The 16,857-nt window shown below is 37.6% G+C and overlaps 1 protein-coding gene across 2 annotated transcripts in view; it reads left to right on the top strand.

Annotated features, from left to right (window-relative positions):
• Positions 1-12,623, top strand: part of MTDH (metadherin) — a 31,436-nt gene extending 18,813 nt beyond the window's left edge. For both annotated transcript variants that reach the window (XM_063130974.1, XM_063130973.1), the window contains exons 7-13: positions 1,371-1,457; positions 1,899-1,997; positions 3,707-3,834; positions 4,145-4,264; positions 4,906-5,022; positions 6,708-6,864; positions 7,221-12,623. In XM_063130974.1, coding sequence (XP_062987044.1) covers positions 1,371-1,457; positions 1,899-1,997; positions 3,707-3,834; positions 4,145-4,264; positions 4,906-5,022; positions 6,708-6,864; positions 7,221-7,291 — 779 coding nt within the window. In that variant the 3' untranslated portion in view covers positions 7,292-12,623. The remainder of the gene's footprint in view (positions 1-1,370; positions 1,458-1,898; positions 1,998-3,706; positions 3,835-4,144; positions 4,265-4,905; positions 5,023-6,707; positions 6,865-7,220) is intronic.
• The last annotated feature ends 4,234 nt before the right edge of the window (positions 12,624-16,857 follow it).

A 16,857-nucleotide genomic window follows, 5' to 3' on the forward strand; every position in this document is an offset into this window, starting at 1 on the left:
TTCATTGGCACTGCTGGGAAAAAGAAGTAAGTGGTAAAGCCTGTTACCAATTGGTATGCCAACTCTGCTCATTCCTGAATAGGGATAGCTTATCCATAGTGATCCATGCACTAGTAATCTCACGATTAGACCACTGCAGTGTGCTTTATGTGGGGCTACCCATGTGTGTGGTTCAGAAGCTGCAGCTAGTGCAGAATTGGAACACCTAACTATCCTTGCATAACACCTGTGTTAAAAGAACTGCACTGGCTGCCTGTTAGGTACTGAGCCATGTACAAAATTATATTATTATCCTATAAAGCCCTAAACAACTTAAGACCAGGATACCTAGCAGATCATCTTCCCTTATATGCACCAGATGACATTTAAAATCTTCAGAAGAGATCTTGCTGGTCATTCCAAAATGAATGGAATGTTGCCGTGGAGGACCTTGACAGTGGGCCTTCTCCGTAGCAGCACCCACCATCTCGAAAACCCTGCCTTGTGCATTTCAGGAGGTGAAAAACGTACCATCCTTTAACTATCTCCTGAAAACACATCTTTTCACACAGGCTTTCCCTGGGCTGTAACTGCTGCTGGATTTATTTTGATTATATATGGTATTTTAAAACTTTTAAAGCTTTATTTGTGTTGACCTGTTGTATTTTATGGTTTTACTTGTAACCTGCCCAAAGAGCCTTGGCTATTGGGCAGTATAAAAATGTAATAAATAAATGAGTGAAGTAATATGTAGTCTTAGGGAGCAATCCTATATTTTCCCAGACAGCATTGGGGATGGGGTGAGGAATATAGGACTGTTCGGTTTCTGGGCTCCCTTCCTTCTCAGAGCCAGTGCGTTCTGGCTAAGTTTTCATACTTGGAAACAGTGTAGAGCAGGGAAGGGGGTTATTCCTGGGGCATCAGCCATATGACATTTCCCAGCCTCCTTCCTCCCCTTCCCCCAACCTGACATGTTGCTTCTAGATGGGCAAAATCACCTGTCTAGCAGAAAAGCATGGCAGCTGGAGAGTGGAGGTGAAGATCTCCTCCATGCTCCAGCTGCCCTGCATTGGATACTCAGCAGCCTCCAAGTTCAGAGACTGCCAACTATGTTTGTAGGATTGCACCTTAAGAGAGAGAGAGATTGAGAGTGTACACATAACACCACACACATACAAACATGGTGTTATAAAGGTACACAAGTGAGTTCAAGAATCATATTGCAAAGGAAGTAGATCATATCTGTGCCTCTGACACTTGTTTTAAATTTTAAATTACAATAAATCCCAAATTCATAATGGAGCTGCAATTATAAGGTATTTGTCTTAAGAATGTTTTCCTAATTGCCAAAGGAAAAAATTCTCAAGTTCTTTTTTCCCCACCCCCAACAGCCTGGTCTGGAGTGGATGGAAGGATTAATACTCCTGAACAGAGTTCTACTACATTTACATCCCTGGGGCTAAATCCTGCAGTTTCAGGTAATATTTAAAAATCACTCTACAAATGAACTACACACTGGGCTATATTTTTTGTTTTTTAAACCTCTGGTCATCCTTGCAAACTAAGTATTGTTGCACCTAAGTTTGGAAAGACTTAATGCATAAATCACATACATGGATAGTCAAAATAAATGGCAACTGTCATTGACTTATCAAGCTGTAAAAAAAAATTGTCCTTTGATATTTCCGAAGAGAGAAAGGAGATGTTTGATCTTGTTATGCAAATATGGTTTCTGTTTAGGCCAGTGAAGCTTAATCACTAATACCAGTGACAACAAAGAAGCAGATTATTCTATCCGATGTAGGTTTCCCAAGATATACGGCCGCTTTCATTTTGAAGTCTTTTTAACATGGAGTAAAAGACCTATCAACTGCTTATTATTCCCATAAAGCTAATGTTCTGTGTTCTGTTCTGTTCAGGATCCAACAGTGAATCTGTTTCACAGCCTGGTACTACAGACTTTCAGTGGGATTTAAACCGTAATCAGGCACATGTTGATGATGAATGGTCTGGGTTAAGTACGTTCCTTTTTAAAACTTTGTCTAGCCTTGCTTGACTTGCAGCTTAAAGATTCCCATTCAACAAGTATATATTCTGCAAATGGGACCAATTATTTATCTACATGCTTTCACAATAGTTTTATGATACTATTAGGACTAACATTTATTGTGGCATAAGCTTTTGTGTGCCAGAGTCTTTTTTTTTTATGAAGTGAAGGCCAAAGGTCAAGCAGTGCAAGAGGGTCTGGTGCATAAAACCTTATGCCACAATAATTAGTAGCTAAAACTCCTCGCTTTGTTCACTGGAGCAGACACAAGGTTATCTCTATGGAATTTCTTATACCATGTTGTATCTGTGACAGAAACCTCTTGACGTACATTGAGGATAAAATATTTGAGAACCAAACTGACTAATACTTCAATGCAGTGACTTGGTTTGCATGTAACAACAACCCATAGTATGGGTTGAATCATGGGTTGTCATTATGTGTGAACCCTGCACTATGGTTTAACCATAGATTGTTAACTACTAACAACCTAGAGTTCACAATCCAACAACAAATCATGGGTTCTCTTCCTGGGTTGTTCGTGGTTAACAACCCATAGTTAAACCATAGTTTAATATGACCATCTTCTAATTAACTGAGATCAAACATTCTCATATATTCCATGAAGCCAAGAATGCTAATGTGTAGCTTCTATTATTTATTTCATGATGGAGTCATTTGTTAGCAAGGATATAAGGGAGGCCTGCTTCTCCTAACTCTGCAGTAGTCAGGGGCAAACTTAGTAGGATAGCAGAGTTTCTTCTACTGGTCACCTGTTGTAACTGCTGGGATCTCCAAACAAGAGCAGGAAGACTAGGATCTGGCTTGCAAGTAATCAACAACCCAGTTTGTTAACCATGGGTTGTTGAAAATGAAGCAAGAACGAGCATGTTGTTTCCCATGTACACTCCCACTGTGATAAATAGTCTGTCCCTCAATTGTTTGTTGTGACATCTGAAGCCAGAACTCTGGGTTGTCTCTCCCCCAACAACACAGAGTTCCAGATCAAGAGCATCCCTTTGTTGTTTACCACAGCAGGCAGCCAGGAACCAGCTCAATCCTGCTCATTCACAGCTGCCCACAGTTTGTTTGAACAATTAGTTGCGGTGACCTGTGACATAATCCCTGTTGTCCAATGGCAAAGGTCACCACCTAGAATTAAGCATCTTGCTTGCTGCAGGAACCATGGAGTTAATGGTGGTGATTGAATAATTGGCCAAGTTAGTATAACTGCTTTTGGGCACAGGGAGTGGGAAGTCAAAATAAGTGAATTTCCTTCCCTCCCTCCCAATGGACAGGCAAAACTCAGTCCATGAGTAGTTTAGACCCAACCCTTATAATTAATTATAATTTAAAAGGTAATATTGTTATTTCATAATAGCTAACTAATTTGTTTTTGTAATGATTTAATTTAATATTTGTGTTAATCATCTTTTTTGGTCAAATTAAGCAAATATGTTTAAGAATATTTGCTGAATATTTGACACGTCACATGTTCATGTTTTTAATTGTGGGGAGGAACAACTGAAATACTCAGTCCCAGTTTTTGTTGTTGTTGTTGTTCTGATAAAAGAATATTGAAGAAAAGTGGTCTGAAATTACATATTAAGTGTGAGTCAGGATTTCTTTAATCTTATTGTAACTGTTCAGTTAAATCACTTGTTTTTTAACTTTTCACAGATGGGCTTTCATCTGCTGATCCCAGTTCTGATTGGAATGCCCCAGCCGAGGAATGGGGAAACTGGGTAGAAGAAGAAAAGACTCCTTCTGTTCCACAACTTGAAGAAGCATTGTCTGAGGCTCAAAAGGTATTGGTCGGACAACTGCTGAAAAACCGATTGAGTTAGATGGACCACCAGTCTGGTCTACAGTGCAGTTCTTATTTTACAAAAGAAACACTAAGAAAAGAAGGCTAATTTCATAGACAACTGCTTCTTTCTTCCCTTTCAACTAATTTCAGATTCTTCTAAGAAAATCTGGGCATTTGATATGTATGCTGCTTCTTAGTTTTAACCACAATTGAAATAGATTTCAAAACTAAAATTGTATCTAATGATATGATTGTATAGAGATGCGACATTCCGACAAAAAACTCAAATCTTTCTGATTTTGCATAAGGCTTCAGATGATGAGAAGGAAAAGGCAGAACCAACTCTGCAAAGTACTACAAGTGGTAAATCAAAAAAGAAAAAGAAGAAAAAGAAAAAGCAGGGTGAAGAAGCTAGCTCTCCTGTACAGGTAACAGAATAATTATTCACTTTTGAGCAGCAATTTGATGTGAATGCTAATTAAAATTATGATAGCATTCATGTTTTTAATAAGTATATACTGTCTATGAATGAAGTTGTTTCATCTGCTGTTGAGGCTATGTAACATGCTACTTTTTCTTTGGATGGAGAAAATCCTGTAAATCCATGGAGGCTTAAAATGTGGATTTACTATGGGTTGGATCCAGACAGTCTTGCTTAAAGTAGGCTGAGACAATTTAGTCATGATTTACTTAAGTACCATTTATTTCAGTGGGTCTACTCCACACGTGACTAAGTCTGAATCCAACCCCATGATGCAGACAATTTTCCGTAACTGTTTCTTAGCTAAAGTGCACAACCTATTTGTCTCGTGTTCCTTAAGACCTATGTAAAGCTCAGTTATTTTAGTAGGAAAAAACTGCTAGAACATCATGAAGATGAACACTTTCCCCCAATGTATGAATGTTGCAAACACGGAGTAGAGAACAGTATCATGTGCAGATGACTTTTGAAGTGCTCTGTCCTAGTTACTTACAAAGTTATTGTACATTGGTTTAATCTTGCAATACAATGGCAACATTAAAAAGGGTGGTTCAATATTCTGTGCCTTCTGTTTGTTTTTCTCGTTAGGATGCTGATGACCTGGATAAAAATGCTGGAGAAGAATTTCCAGAAGATACCTCAAAAGTTCAACAGGAGGAGATAACTTTCTCTTTAAAGACCATCAGCACTAGTGAACAAGCTGAGGTATAAATATAGAATATTTACGTGAACATTAGCTGTTCAGTATTTATAAAATCTACTGAGAGGATCCAAGTGTCATAAGAATTTGAGGATCAAAAGGCAGTGGATAATTTAATTTTATAAATGTTGAATTCCCTTTCTCTGGGCCCATCTACACACTGGTTTCTCACAGGTCAATCTATACAGTCCAGACCAAAGTATGACACAAAGGTAGAAGCAGATACACTGCAGAAAGATATCTGCAAGCAAATAAGTGTAGATAATTCAAGCAAATGACCACCACCCATCCCACACTGCAGATGAAGGCCCTACAAATCTTAACTGTGAAGAAAATATTGACCCCTGAATAGTGTGCTTAAGTCAAAATTTTAATGTAAGAAAAACCTGAAGTTTCTGACATTAATTGGAACACAATTCTACAGTTTCCATTGTCCTGTCTTGAAAGTTCCTGATAGCCTGAAGAAAAGAGAGAAGATATGGAGAAGCACCATGAAGATTTCTACTGGAGTTTATTCCCTTGGAGTAATGGATTAATTTTGTTTGGGGTTTATGCTGATTATATCAGTATAAAATGGACTTAATAATCATTGGTGCTGTGCAGCAAATTCTTTGCAACATCTATAGTTCGACACCACTCATCTTAATATCTTAGCCTAGAATATACTAGTTTATCTACGCTTCTCCTTACTACTAGGATAGTTTTTAATGTTCAGTCTGAAGTCTGGCACATTAAAATCTAACTTTTTTTCCACGTGTCTTCTACTTTTTCAAAGAAGGAGACTTAAGTATATAAAATCATTTTTAGTCTCTGTCATGTTCAAAGTTACTACTTCAGTTATGTTCAAAGTTACTACTTCAGTTACAATAGTTCATGAATAGCATAGTGGTGGTCCAGCTATTGAGAATTGTGCCCAATCCTGTCAGTCCACCAGCAGAATAGAAACAGCTGGCAGAATGGATTCCACAGTCCCCCTCATTCCATCCCTCCCCCACCAATCTGTTCCAGAGAGTTGGGGGTACTGCTCAGACAAGTCCCACTGCCTGAGCAGAGCTTTCTCTGCTGTGGCACCCCAGTTGTGGAACAAGCTCCCCAAAGAGGTTCACTTGGCACCTACATTGTTTTCTTTCCGTCACCAACTGAAGACCTTTTTATTTTCTCAGTATTTTAACACCTAATTTAACTTAAATTTAAACTTTGCTGTTTTAATCTCATATTTTAACCTGTATTAATTTTTGCTGTGTGGTTTTATTCTGGTTGTGCTTTTTATATTGTATTTTGTATTTGTGTTTTAAATTTGTTGGTTGTTTTTATGCTCTTCATGGTTTTAATTTTTGTGAACCGCTCAGAGAGCTTTGGCTATTGGGCAGTATAAAAATGTAATAAATAAATAAATAAATTGTGCTGTATTGGATGGGGACTCCCAAGTATTTTTCTGGCCACAATATCATAAAATTTACACTACTTATAAGAGACTGTTCTAACTTGATGTACTTAGTTTTCTAGTTTAATGCATTTGGAGCTAATAATTTATTTTAAAAAAAGGAACTTATTTGCTGAAATAATTGGATATAATTTCCCAGTGCCTGCTTTGTAACTATATTGTAAATTGAAGCACAAAAATGCAAAGTCAAATCTTTCTGAAGTGTTGTCAAAAAATCGATATTTTGATCTATAATGTTTATTTTAGCCTGAGGAGATGCCCTCATTTGCTGTTTCTACTGAGCCATCTGTAACTGTATCAGAGAGTGAATCTGACAAGATACCTTCCCAAGTGCCACAGATACCACAGGAGACGGAAGTTCCCATTTCTAATGTTAAGCAAAACAGTGTGCCTCCGCCACAGAGTAAGTAATTCTGCATGAGCGCCAGGAAAACCTACTGGGAAGCGTTCTATTTTCATACAATAAAATTGTGCCTGTATTATAACAACCAAGCAAATCTTATTGCTGAATTATGCTCAACCCTAATAGGTGCGATCTTAACATGTTCAGCATTTGTATATCTCATTTAAACTTGATGGGGTATTTTGATCATGTGTTCGATTCTAGATATAGAGACTGTTATAGTTCTGAAACACTACCAGAATATCACCACTCTTGTGCATTTCCTTATCAGAGTAACTGTAGAATGAAATGTATGGAAGAACTATACATAAATATAATTTACAATAAATATTCTTGTTTTTTTCTTAAACTCTTAGCCAAGTCTGAAGAGAGCTGGGAGTCCCCCAAACAAATCAAAAAGAAGAAAAAAGCCAGAAGGGAAACGTGAATTTTTTGAGATGGACGTGTGTTGCAGAAACACTTGTCGTGAAGATTATGCTGTTTATGCAATAATTTGTGAACCTGTACAGAATTTTATATAAATTTCAACAGATTTTTTTAAAACAAACTGCTTTGAACACAACCATCTTTAAGAACAGGAACTGAAGGAAAATAAGTTGGTGACACAATTTAACAGGAAATATGACAATACTGGAAGAAGCATTGAAGAGTTTGAGTTTTCATCCAATGGGGAAAGTAATTTTAAAAAACTTGGCTTTACAACAGTGCCCTGTTTACAACAGATTATCTCTATTTCATGTCCATTGGAGAAAGAGGATTGGTCTTAAAATTCCCTAATCATCTTTAAAAGTAGTGTATCACTCTTGAGTGGTGTCCATTCTGAATTTGTTTAATGCCGAAATCAAAGAACTCTGGTTAAATAATCTGCCATATCTTTCTAATATTTATTAGAATATGTTAACCATAAAGTTAATTATAAATACAGAGAGGCTGGAGTCCTGGAAGCACTTACTCTTGAATAGTCTCCCAGCTTGAATGATAAGTCTATTTCAGAATAAGTGTGCAGACAGATTGTCGCAAGAACCATTTAGCAAAATTTATCCAGCAAAAAAGGAAAAAATGAGTGCAGCACTTGCAAAAACGGCTATCAATTAAGAAACTAAGAAATTTGGTTAAAACTTCATGAAATTGCTTCTAGTAATCTACTTGAATTACTCAAATAATATATTTTTAAGAATATGGGGCTGTATGCTCAAAATCAACCTCATGTTTTATTCCTTTTTAAGGTAGTAGGTTAGTTGTTGCCCTTTAATCCCAGCTGTGTTTCGTTTCTCTTCCACTACCCACTTTTCTTTTTTGTCTTTTAAAAAAAAATGAAAAAAAAACTTCCATAAACTGTTCAGAGGTGTGGTGGAAAATGAAAGAGAAAAATAATGGCTTCAGACAGCTTTAATTGATGTTGAAACCACCTGTATCAGGAAGTGCTTTTTTACTGCCTTAACCTATGTAGAATCTGCATCTAGAGTTCTTAAATGGAATTAGTGTGTTGTTGTTGGGTTTTTTGTATTTTTAAAAAAATCATGCAAGTATAGTAATGTTAAAACCAACTTTCCTCTTGGAATTATTGATTAAAATGAGAGTTGAGCTGCATCATTTTCAGGCACTGTGTTAATTACATTGCATCAAGCAGGCAGGTATCTATCTATGAATAGTACATGGTCAGCCGTGTATATTGTATATAGCCTTTACAAATTGTTTGTGTGTGTTTAAAGGACCATAATTAACATAACGATGAACATCTATTAAAGAAAAGCCATGATTATTTGATGTGATTGGCTTAGGGGTTTTTTCATGTGGCAGAGAAATTGTAACAGCTGTAACCAATGGTACTTATTGACTCTCCCATAATGTCTCATTGTATACATCTGAAATTTTTGGTAAAATTAACTTGCAATGCAAGAACAATTAAAGCAGCAAACTGGATTTCATTGTATTGAAGACAAGCCTTATTAATTGATAGTGTTCCTAATGAATACTAATATACGCAGGTATTAACTCCTGTTTCAGGAACATGGCAGATGTTTACATGTTCAGATGTTTTGTTTAATTCAGTGACATTTCTAAATCAATTTTGTTAAAATAAATTGAGCAAATTGATAACATTGCGTTATTTATGGGAAGGGAGTTGTGCTTAGACAGTGTTTTATCAGGGTGGTGGTGTCCATGTATGTCAATACTACTATGTTTAGTATTGAAATACAGTTTTCAACAGTGATTTTAAGAGGATGCTTATCATGTGGAGTCGTGTATTATTATTTTTTGCTGTAAACACTTCATTCATTCATTCATCATATACCTCTTAAGTATAATATCCATTTCAATATTATAGTCCCTTTCTACACTTGATCAGATTTAATCTTCTACAAAAGGTAGGAATATGGTAAGCATTGTTCTACCGTCATAACGTTGGAGGTGCTTCTGTTAGTGGAGCTAATTAAATGTTCAGGTATTACAAATGGCCATTAAGCCACATTTCTTAATTCCTTATCAGTCCTATAAGGAGAATTGTAAGATGGAAAGGGTTTCTATTCATATCTGTTTGCAAGATGAATATAGTGTTGGAAGCATTTTAATCATGGGTTTTGACAGACCACATGTGAGAGCAAATTCGTAAAGCATAGTATGGGCCTACTTCTAAATGATAGGTTAAAGATACTTTCTAACATAAAGTTGTCCAAAATTAAGCTACTCACCTTAAGCCAAGCCCTGACCTGCTCTGAACCGGTTTCATGGTGCCTTTGCAATCATGTTTCTCTTGTTTAGGAGTGCATGCTCAATCAGATTTGAGCAATTGCTCTAGAAATTGTCTAGGAAATGCTTAGGAATAATTGGTTAGCCTCTTCGTGCTCAAGTGCTGCTTTCAAAATTAGTCCACATTGTTTCTGTTTTTAGAAATTAGCAAATGTGGGTTGCATTTATAAATGTGGATGAATAATAAATAAGAAATTAGTACTTCTCTTGCTTGGTTTGCCACGCAGCCCAGTCCTGTGCACAGTTACGGGTGTCTATGCCCATTGAAACGGACTTAAGCGCATCTTGGCTTTGATTGAATCCTAAAACGTCAAGTCTATTTTCATCCACTTCAGTCCTAAACTTCTTTGATCTAGGCTTCTAAATAGCAGCCTTTAGCTGTATTGATATTTTGATGGGTTTCCCCATACTCTGATAACTTTAGGCATTCTACACGTAGAATTACAGGTTTTCCCTCAAACGTAATTCTTGTGCTTTTGCTTCAGCTAGAACTAAAAGCAGATGTTGATCACCCATGGGGAAAATAGCCTAAATTGCTAGACTTTGAAGCTTCTGATAAGGTTATGGAGCAATAGATGGACTTCTTGAGAAGTATATGTCTTGAGTCCAGGAAATCTAAAGTTAACCACGTAAGATGGAAACTGGGGAAAAACAACATAATTGCTTTATGAATGTGAGTTAACCTTTTCAGAATGTTTACAGAATGGAAATTTTCTAAATCACACAACTAGCAATGACAAGTGTCCCAAAAATAAAGCTGTATTAGTGTAGAATTCCAATGAAGAATGAAAATATCTACGATTGCACATATTGGTTTGACAGTAGCCTTTATGGCCAACTGCATCCAGATATCTGTTTATGGCTCAAACCAGCTAAACATTATAGTTAATGCATGGAATGTTTTCCAAAGAGTAATGTGGGTTTTGTAACTTTTAAAATTGTTTGTATGCACAACTTTACAAAAATTGTGATATGTAATTGGGTAGTCATTGCATGGTTTGATCTTCCTTGACTTTTCTTTTGGGGTTTTCTTAGGAAAAATGTATAAAATTCATACATGTTTGTTACAGAATTGGCTCAAGGTGAATGAAAACTGTTTCTGGTTTTTTTAATTTAAAAGAATTACAGTAGATAGACATTTAACTATTTACTAAAGAATGTATACATTAAAATAAGTTTTCAAAAGTGTTTACAGAAATACATTTTTAGTGTTCATCATTTCCATTTTTTATTAACACCTATTTCCCTATGCTCTTTAACTTCTATTTGGCTTAGGTGGTCTTCAACTCAGGTTTGGCATCAGCACCTGGCTCTCTAGGGCAGGTGCTGATACCCCACCACCTGGTTAGAGCCCATTGCGTTTACCTGATGGTAGATAGCCATTTTCATTTCTCACATTGTACCTCACATAGCATCAGTCTAGGGCATTGTGGGAAATTAAAATGGAGGAGACCCACCAGAGGTCACTTAGCGAGGGCCCTCTCAAACCTATAGTTGGCTCGGCTTGTGACATGTGACCCATTTTAATTTGGTGTTTTTTTCTGTCTTTGTTGGATATGGACCCTTGGTTTAAACCATGTCATTCTGCTAACACATATGTTACACTAGAATAAGGAACTCTAGAGCAATGCAATAGCATTAGCTTGTGCAGTGGGTTTTCTGAGGAATCCTGTCATGCAAGCTAACGTTATTGACTGTGTGCTAGAGGTCTTTTACACAAATGTAATGTAATTTGCTTTAGTAGAATATGATTGGATACTGCTCAAATCCTTAAACAATAATTAAAAAGAAAATGGCTGTTGTCACTGATCTGGTCCATTTGATGTTGGATCAGAAACTAGTACTGTGGAAACTTTGTAAACACTCAGACTGTGTGGAACCCAGAAGTTTGCCCTTTGTTGTCAGTGTGACTTTTCCCCTCCCCCAACTTTCTGTCAGTGTATATCAACTATCATTTAATGTGGCAAAAACCCATAATTAAATTTGTAGGAAATACCTCAAGATTTTTAGAAACCACAACTGAAGAAAGCATCTCAGATTCCTAGATGCCTGCATAGAATTTTTCTAGTGGGTTTGCAAAATTTTCTTGGGTGTAACAGACTTTCCAAGGTGGGAATAGTATGGATTGTACGCAAAGATTCTGTTAGTAGGAAGCAGAGAGTGGCCCTTTGAACTTAATTAATTTTAAATGTTTATTATGTATCTTATTAGGTAAGTAGATTGTATAACTGTAGATTGTATAATCTACATTTCCATTACAGTAAGGTAGTGTGTGTGTTTAAAGTTAATGTTACTAATTGTAGTGTGTTTTTATTTTAGTGTTTTAACTACAGAAATTTAACAAGACATACAATGAAATATATAACTACATCACATAATGTGTATACAGTAATATTAATACATTACTGTATATGAGTTCATAAAATAATACATCAATAAATAGTAAGTTTTGCACCAATAGGTATAATTCTCACCTGAACAAATTTTAGTTGAGGATTATATATCAAATGGAACACCTAGGAGACAGGGACATATGCATGTATGTATATTAATTTCTATATTATAGTTTGATTTCAAATAGTAAAGGAACTCCATTCTTTGACAAACTTGCCTTTTTGCTGTCTTCCATTCTGTCTCGCTGTTTCCCTAATTTTCAGTAGTTAAGCTACTTTCCATATTTGATTTATTCTTTACATGTAATTGTTTTTCTTCTATTTTTAGCAATTGGTCAACTTTGTTTCCATTGGATATCATTGGTTTGTTGTAAATTTGAGAATGAAAAACTCTTAACAACATTGTTTTTGGATCAAAGGTTAAATCATTCAGTTATTCTATTTATATATATTTACTTGTCTCTAGTTATTTGAATTTTTGGACATGACCACTACATGTGCATATAGTCTGCTGAATGAAACCCATACTTGCAGCACACACTGTATTCATTCTATAGGTTTAATTTATTATTTATAGTGTTAGATACCAACAATAAAGCAACTTTTAATAATTCTCTTCAGTTAGCACGTATTGAGTTTACCTTTCCTCCTAAAAACCACTTTCCAGTTCACTTCATTAAATGTTTCTTTCATTCTCCACCAGCTTGAGTAACATAGTCATCATTAAGAAGACTTTAAACAGTGCACAAAGTTCCTACTTAAGTTTGCAGAGTGGCTAAGCATTGGAGGCTAAGAAAGTGTCACCAGGTCAAAATTTACCCAAGTCATGCTATCTCCAGATACCCTTTGTAGACCATATTTCTCTCGGCTTCAGTCTCCCATCTACAATATTATGATGACCTCCTTTGCAGGGTTGTTGTAAAGATGACTTGGTGAATTCTTCTGAAATACTTGAAATGTGCTATAGCTATCAACTCAAGTGCTGTCATTTTAAGAAGACAGCTGTGTAATGTCTGCATTATTTTAAAGCCACCATGAGGAGCAGCCTTATAATGGTAGCTTCAAAAGTATTCAGATATCTCTGCTGCTCATTTTGCTTCCATCTTGGTTCCATCAGAGGGGAATAACCTGAACGTGTCTCAAAGACACCAAAACAACAAAAAGGGTTATCCTTGACTGGTGCAGGTCTAGGTTGTGATGTGTGTGAGGGAGGGGAGTCTCGAATTCACACCTGCCAGCCTGTGGTAAGGTGGTCATTGGAGATTCACTATTTGCAAGGGCACTTGTGAATTTTCTGCTTCTATAGAAAGAAAAGAGTAGTTAAAACCCACAACCAGGTTGGGCAGTAATAACATTAAAACTCAATTAAAAAGATCTTGATCCTCAAGCAAGGGTGGGCAAGCTGTGGAATTGCACAGGATAGCCTATGGTGAGGACCAATGGGAGCTGCAGTCAAACAAAGCCTGGGAGGCCACAAATTGCACACCCCTCAACTAAAGAGAAATGATAGTTTGATCTTGTCTGTGCAACAGTGTAGCTACTTCAACAGTTCTGTAAATTTCACCTTCCTAACCCAACATTCTTGACCTCTAGTGCTTCTTATGTTCTCTGAATTTCTCCTGTATTCAAATCTCTGGGTTCTTTCCCTGTACTCCGTCCCTGAGAACTTTTAGACAGACTTTTAAACTTATTTATTTAATAGATTTATATACTGCTGAACATATTCAAAAATATCTCTTAAGTGGTCCGTATTCTAGTATCTCTTAACATATTCAAACGCACTTCCAGGTATAACAAGCTGCAATAATCCAAATGAATAGAGCAAGACTATCTGTCCAGGTAGAAGCTGGTATAGCAGCCTAAACTGCTAAAGGCACTCCCAAGTCCCCAAAACCAGCTGTGCCTCTAGTGGCAACGTTGGATCGAAGCTACGAACCTGCTCTTCTAAGGGAAGTGTGAGTGGTTCATCTTTCTAGTTAAATGGCAACAAGTATCTCTATTTTGTCTGGATTTTCAGTGTATTGGCCCTTACTCTGCCCAAGACTGGCTCAGAACATCAACTGCCACACCTGTATTAAATGAAAAGGAGAGGAAGAGCTAGGTTTCATTTGCATATTGGTGATACCTTGCACTTCCCTATTTACCCATTGCCTTCTGAGATTTTCTGGAGCCAACGGGAAGCATCAGAGTAAAACAAGCAATATTCTGAACTGTGAGCCATTAGGCCAGGCCCTTCTCTAGAACAGAGAAGGATAATAATCGGCAACAGTGGAAGCCCATGTTGCTGACAGGTCTTGCAGCCTGCAGGCCCCAAACATATGTTAGTAAGGGAGCAATCCTATTTGGACTGCCTCCAAAGTCAGAGGCTGCCGACTATCCAATCCAGGGTGGGAGGACAGCACAGGCAATCATTGCCTCCACTTTCCAGCTGACCTGCATTTCTGCTAGATGGGCAGTTTTCTTTGTGGCTCCTCGGAGGGGGATGGAAGCAGGCTGGGGCAGCCGTAGGATACCTCATATCATAGCTGCCTCGGTCTCCTCCCCACCCCCAGGAATGCCCCCTTTTCCCAATCTGCGCCGCTTTCAGAATGCAGAGAGGTAGCTGGGGCAGTTCTCTCTGTGCCAGCTACAATGGGGAGGAGACGGAGCGCGGTTTCCTGGCACCGAGGTCAGAGCTGGGAAACTGAACTATCCTACGCCCCCCCCCCCCCCAACACTGTCTGGGAGATAAAGGATTGCTCCCATACCTGCTGTGTCTTCCATATAAATCAGGTAGACAGAAATGTAAGGAGGTTAAACACAACTAAAGCTGAAGGACACCAGTTTTTCAAAATGGACAAGAACTTTCTGCAGTCTGATTCTGATTGGACCATTATTAATTTTTTAACCAGCAGAATAATACATTTATTAAGACTAACCAAAAACTTAACTAATAGCAAGTTATATAGGACTCTTCTGCAGGCTGGATGTTATGCTATGGGGGCATGGGAGAAAAGTTGCAGCATGGGCCATGGTGTATAATTTCAGAAATGTAGAATGTGTACTTTCAGAATTAAAATAAACCTTTATTCCATGCCTCCTGAGACTGTGTGCATAGGAAGGAATTATGATGGGTGTGTAAGAGGGGGCCAGTCTTAAGTACTGGACTCTCTCCCCCCCCCCCCCCCCCGCAAATGATCAGGCCCTAGCAAGTTATGAGGTCTGTCTTTAAAATAATCTAAGCCTGCATTCCCAAAAGCCAGCCTCCCCCAATCTGGTGCCCTCCAGATGTATTGGACTACAATTCCCATGCTGGATGGGGATGCTGGGAATTGTAGTCCAACATGCCTGGAGGCCACCAGGTTGGGGAAAAGCTTTTGCCTTTCAAGCCAATCTGTTCAAAAGGACTCCCGAATGATCTGTTCCCCAACTGATGAAGACTGGCTTGGATTCTAAACCTGTCTACTGAACTGTCTCCAGTCCACACCAACGCTGTCAGCCATTCAGACTTGATGGACTACTCTCCATATTTTCATCCGAACCATGATTAAACACAATGAACAGCATCTGGGTTCCCACAGAGTGTTGAGTCAAGTCAGTGCACCTACTACCTCTTGCCAGCTGAAGAACAATCCATTACAAAGTACTCTAGGTATGAATTTTCAGATTGAGAACCCTTCTAATGATTATGTTTAGACCAACTTTCCCTAATTTAGCCTATCACAGTCAAGTTATAGAAATCAATTACATTTACTGTGGCAATCCCAGTTTTGGCTGATGGCTCTGTTTTCGGTGGAGCTGTAAATCCATTCTGGGTTTTAGACAGAACCAGACAGAACTTTAAAGGAGCTGTCCATTGTGCCAAAACCTACCCCCACTGGCCAATCCTACCGTTCAGTCTCCCACATAGAGCTATGGTCCATCTGGATCATATGGATATTATATATAATCTGTTTTTATGGTTTTAAATTTTGTATATTGGTTTTTAATGTTTTGGGTTTTGAACTTTGTAAACCACCCAGACAGCTTCAGCTATGGGGCGGTATATAATAATAATAATAATAATAATAATAATAATAATAATAATAATAATAATAATAATAAAATACACAATTGAGAGCGAGCCTGGTTGCACTTAATGGGACTTGCTTTTGAGTAGACTAGCATAAGATTGTACTGTAACTCTGAGAGAGAGAAATGACATTAAAGCCAAGCCCGTGCTTCTATGCTATATTAAATGGACTTTGGAATGTTGCCAAGTATAATGCTATTTCAGTAGAATTAAAACAGGATTTATAGTAGGATGAGCAGTAAATCTTAAAATAAGAGACGAAAACTTGGATATTTTTATTTCAGCCATCAATCTTCCAGCTTGAAAGGGTCCTTGAATGGAGCCTAAGAGGAGAATCAGCTAACAGTGGAGGAAAGCCAAGAGCATCCTCCATTTCTATAAATGGAGAAACAGCATTAGCAAGACCAATACAATCAATCTCTTAAGGAGAAAAAAGAATCTATGAAGCTCTACAATAATTAAATACTTCAATCTTCTCTTACTTTAGAACAGGAAGCTCTGCTGTCTGTCTGACCTTGTATTAATGTATAAACTTCCTGATGTAGCAGAGAGGGCATGAAAGATTAAAATCTTTCAGTAAAGGAAGCATTAGAAATGTGCTCCACCTGACTTTGGTCCAGCAAATTTTCCTATCTTACCCTGTGTGTGCGCACCAAATCTTCTCAGGCAAGTCCACCTCTGTAGGCTCATATCCAGAGATCTGTTCTGGAGCAGATTTGGGTGGCACAGGGGAGGGGGGGGCTGCAAGGGGAGAAAGAAATTACTTTTGCTGGTAGATGCTGAATCCTTGGTGTTGAT

The sequence above is a fragment of the Elgaria multicarinata genome, chromosome 7 (genome assembly GCF_023053635.1).
Source record: "Elgaria multicarinata webbii isolate HBS135686 ecotype San Diego chromosome 7, rElgMul1.1.pri, whole genome shotgun sequence".
In the NCBI taxonomy this organism is placed as follows: domain Eukaryota; kingdom Metazoa; phylum Chordata; class Lepidosauria; order Squamata; family Anguidae; genus Elgaria; species Elgaria multicarinata.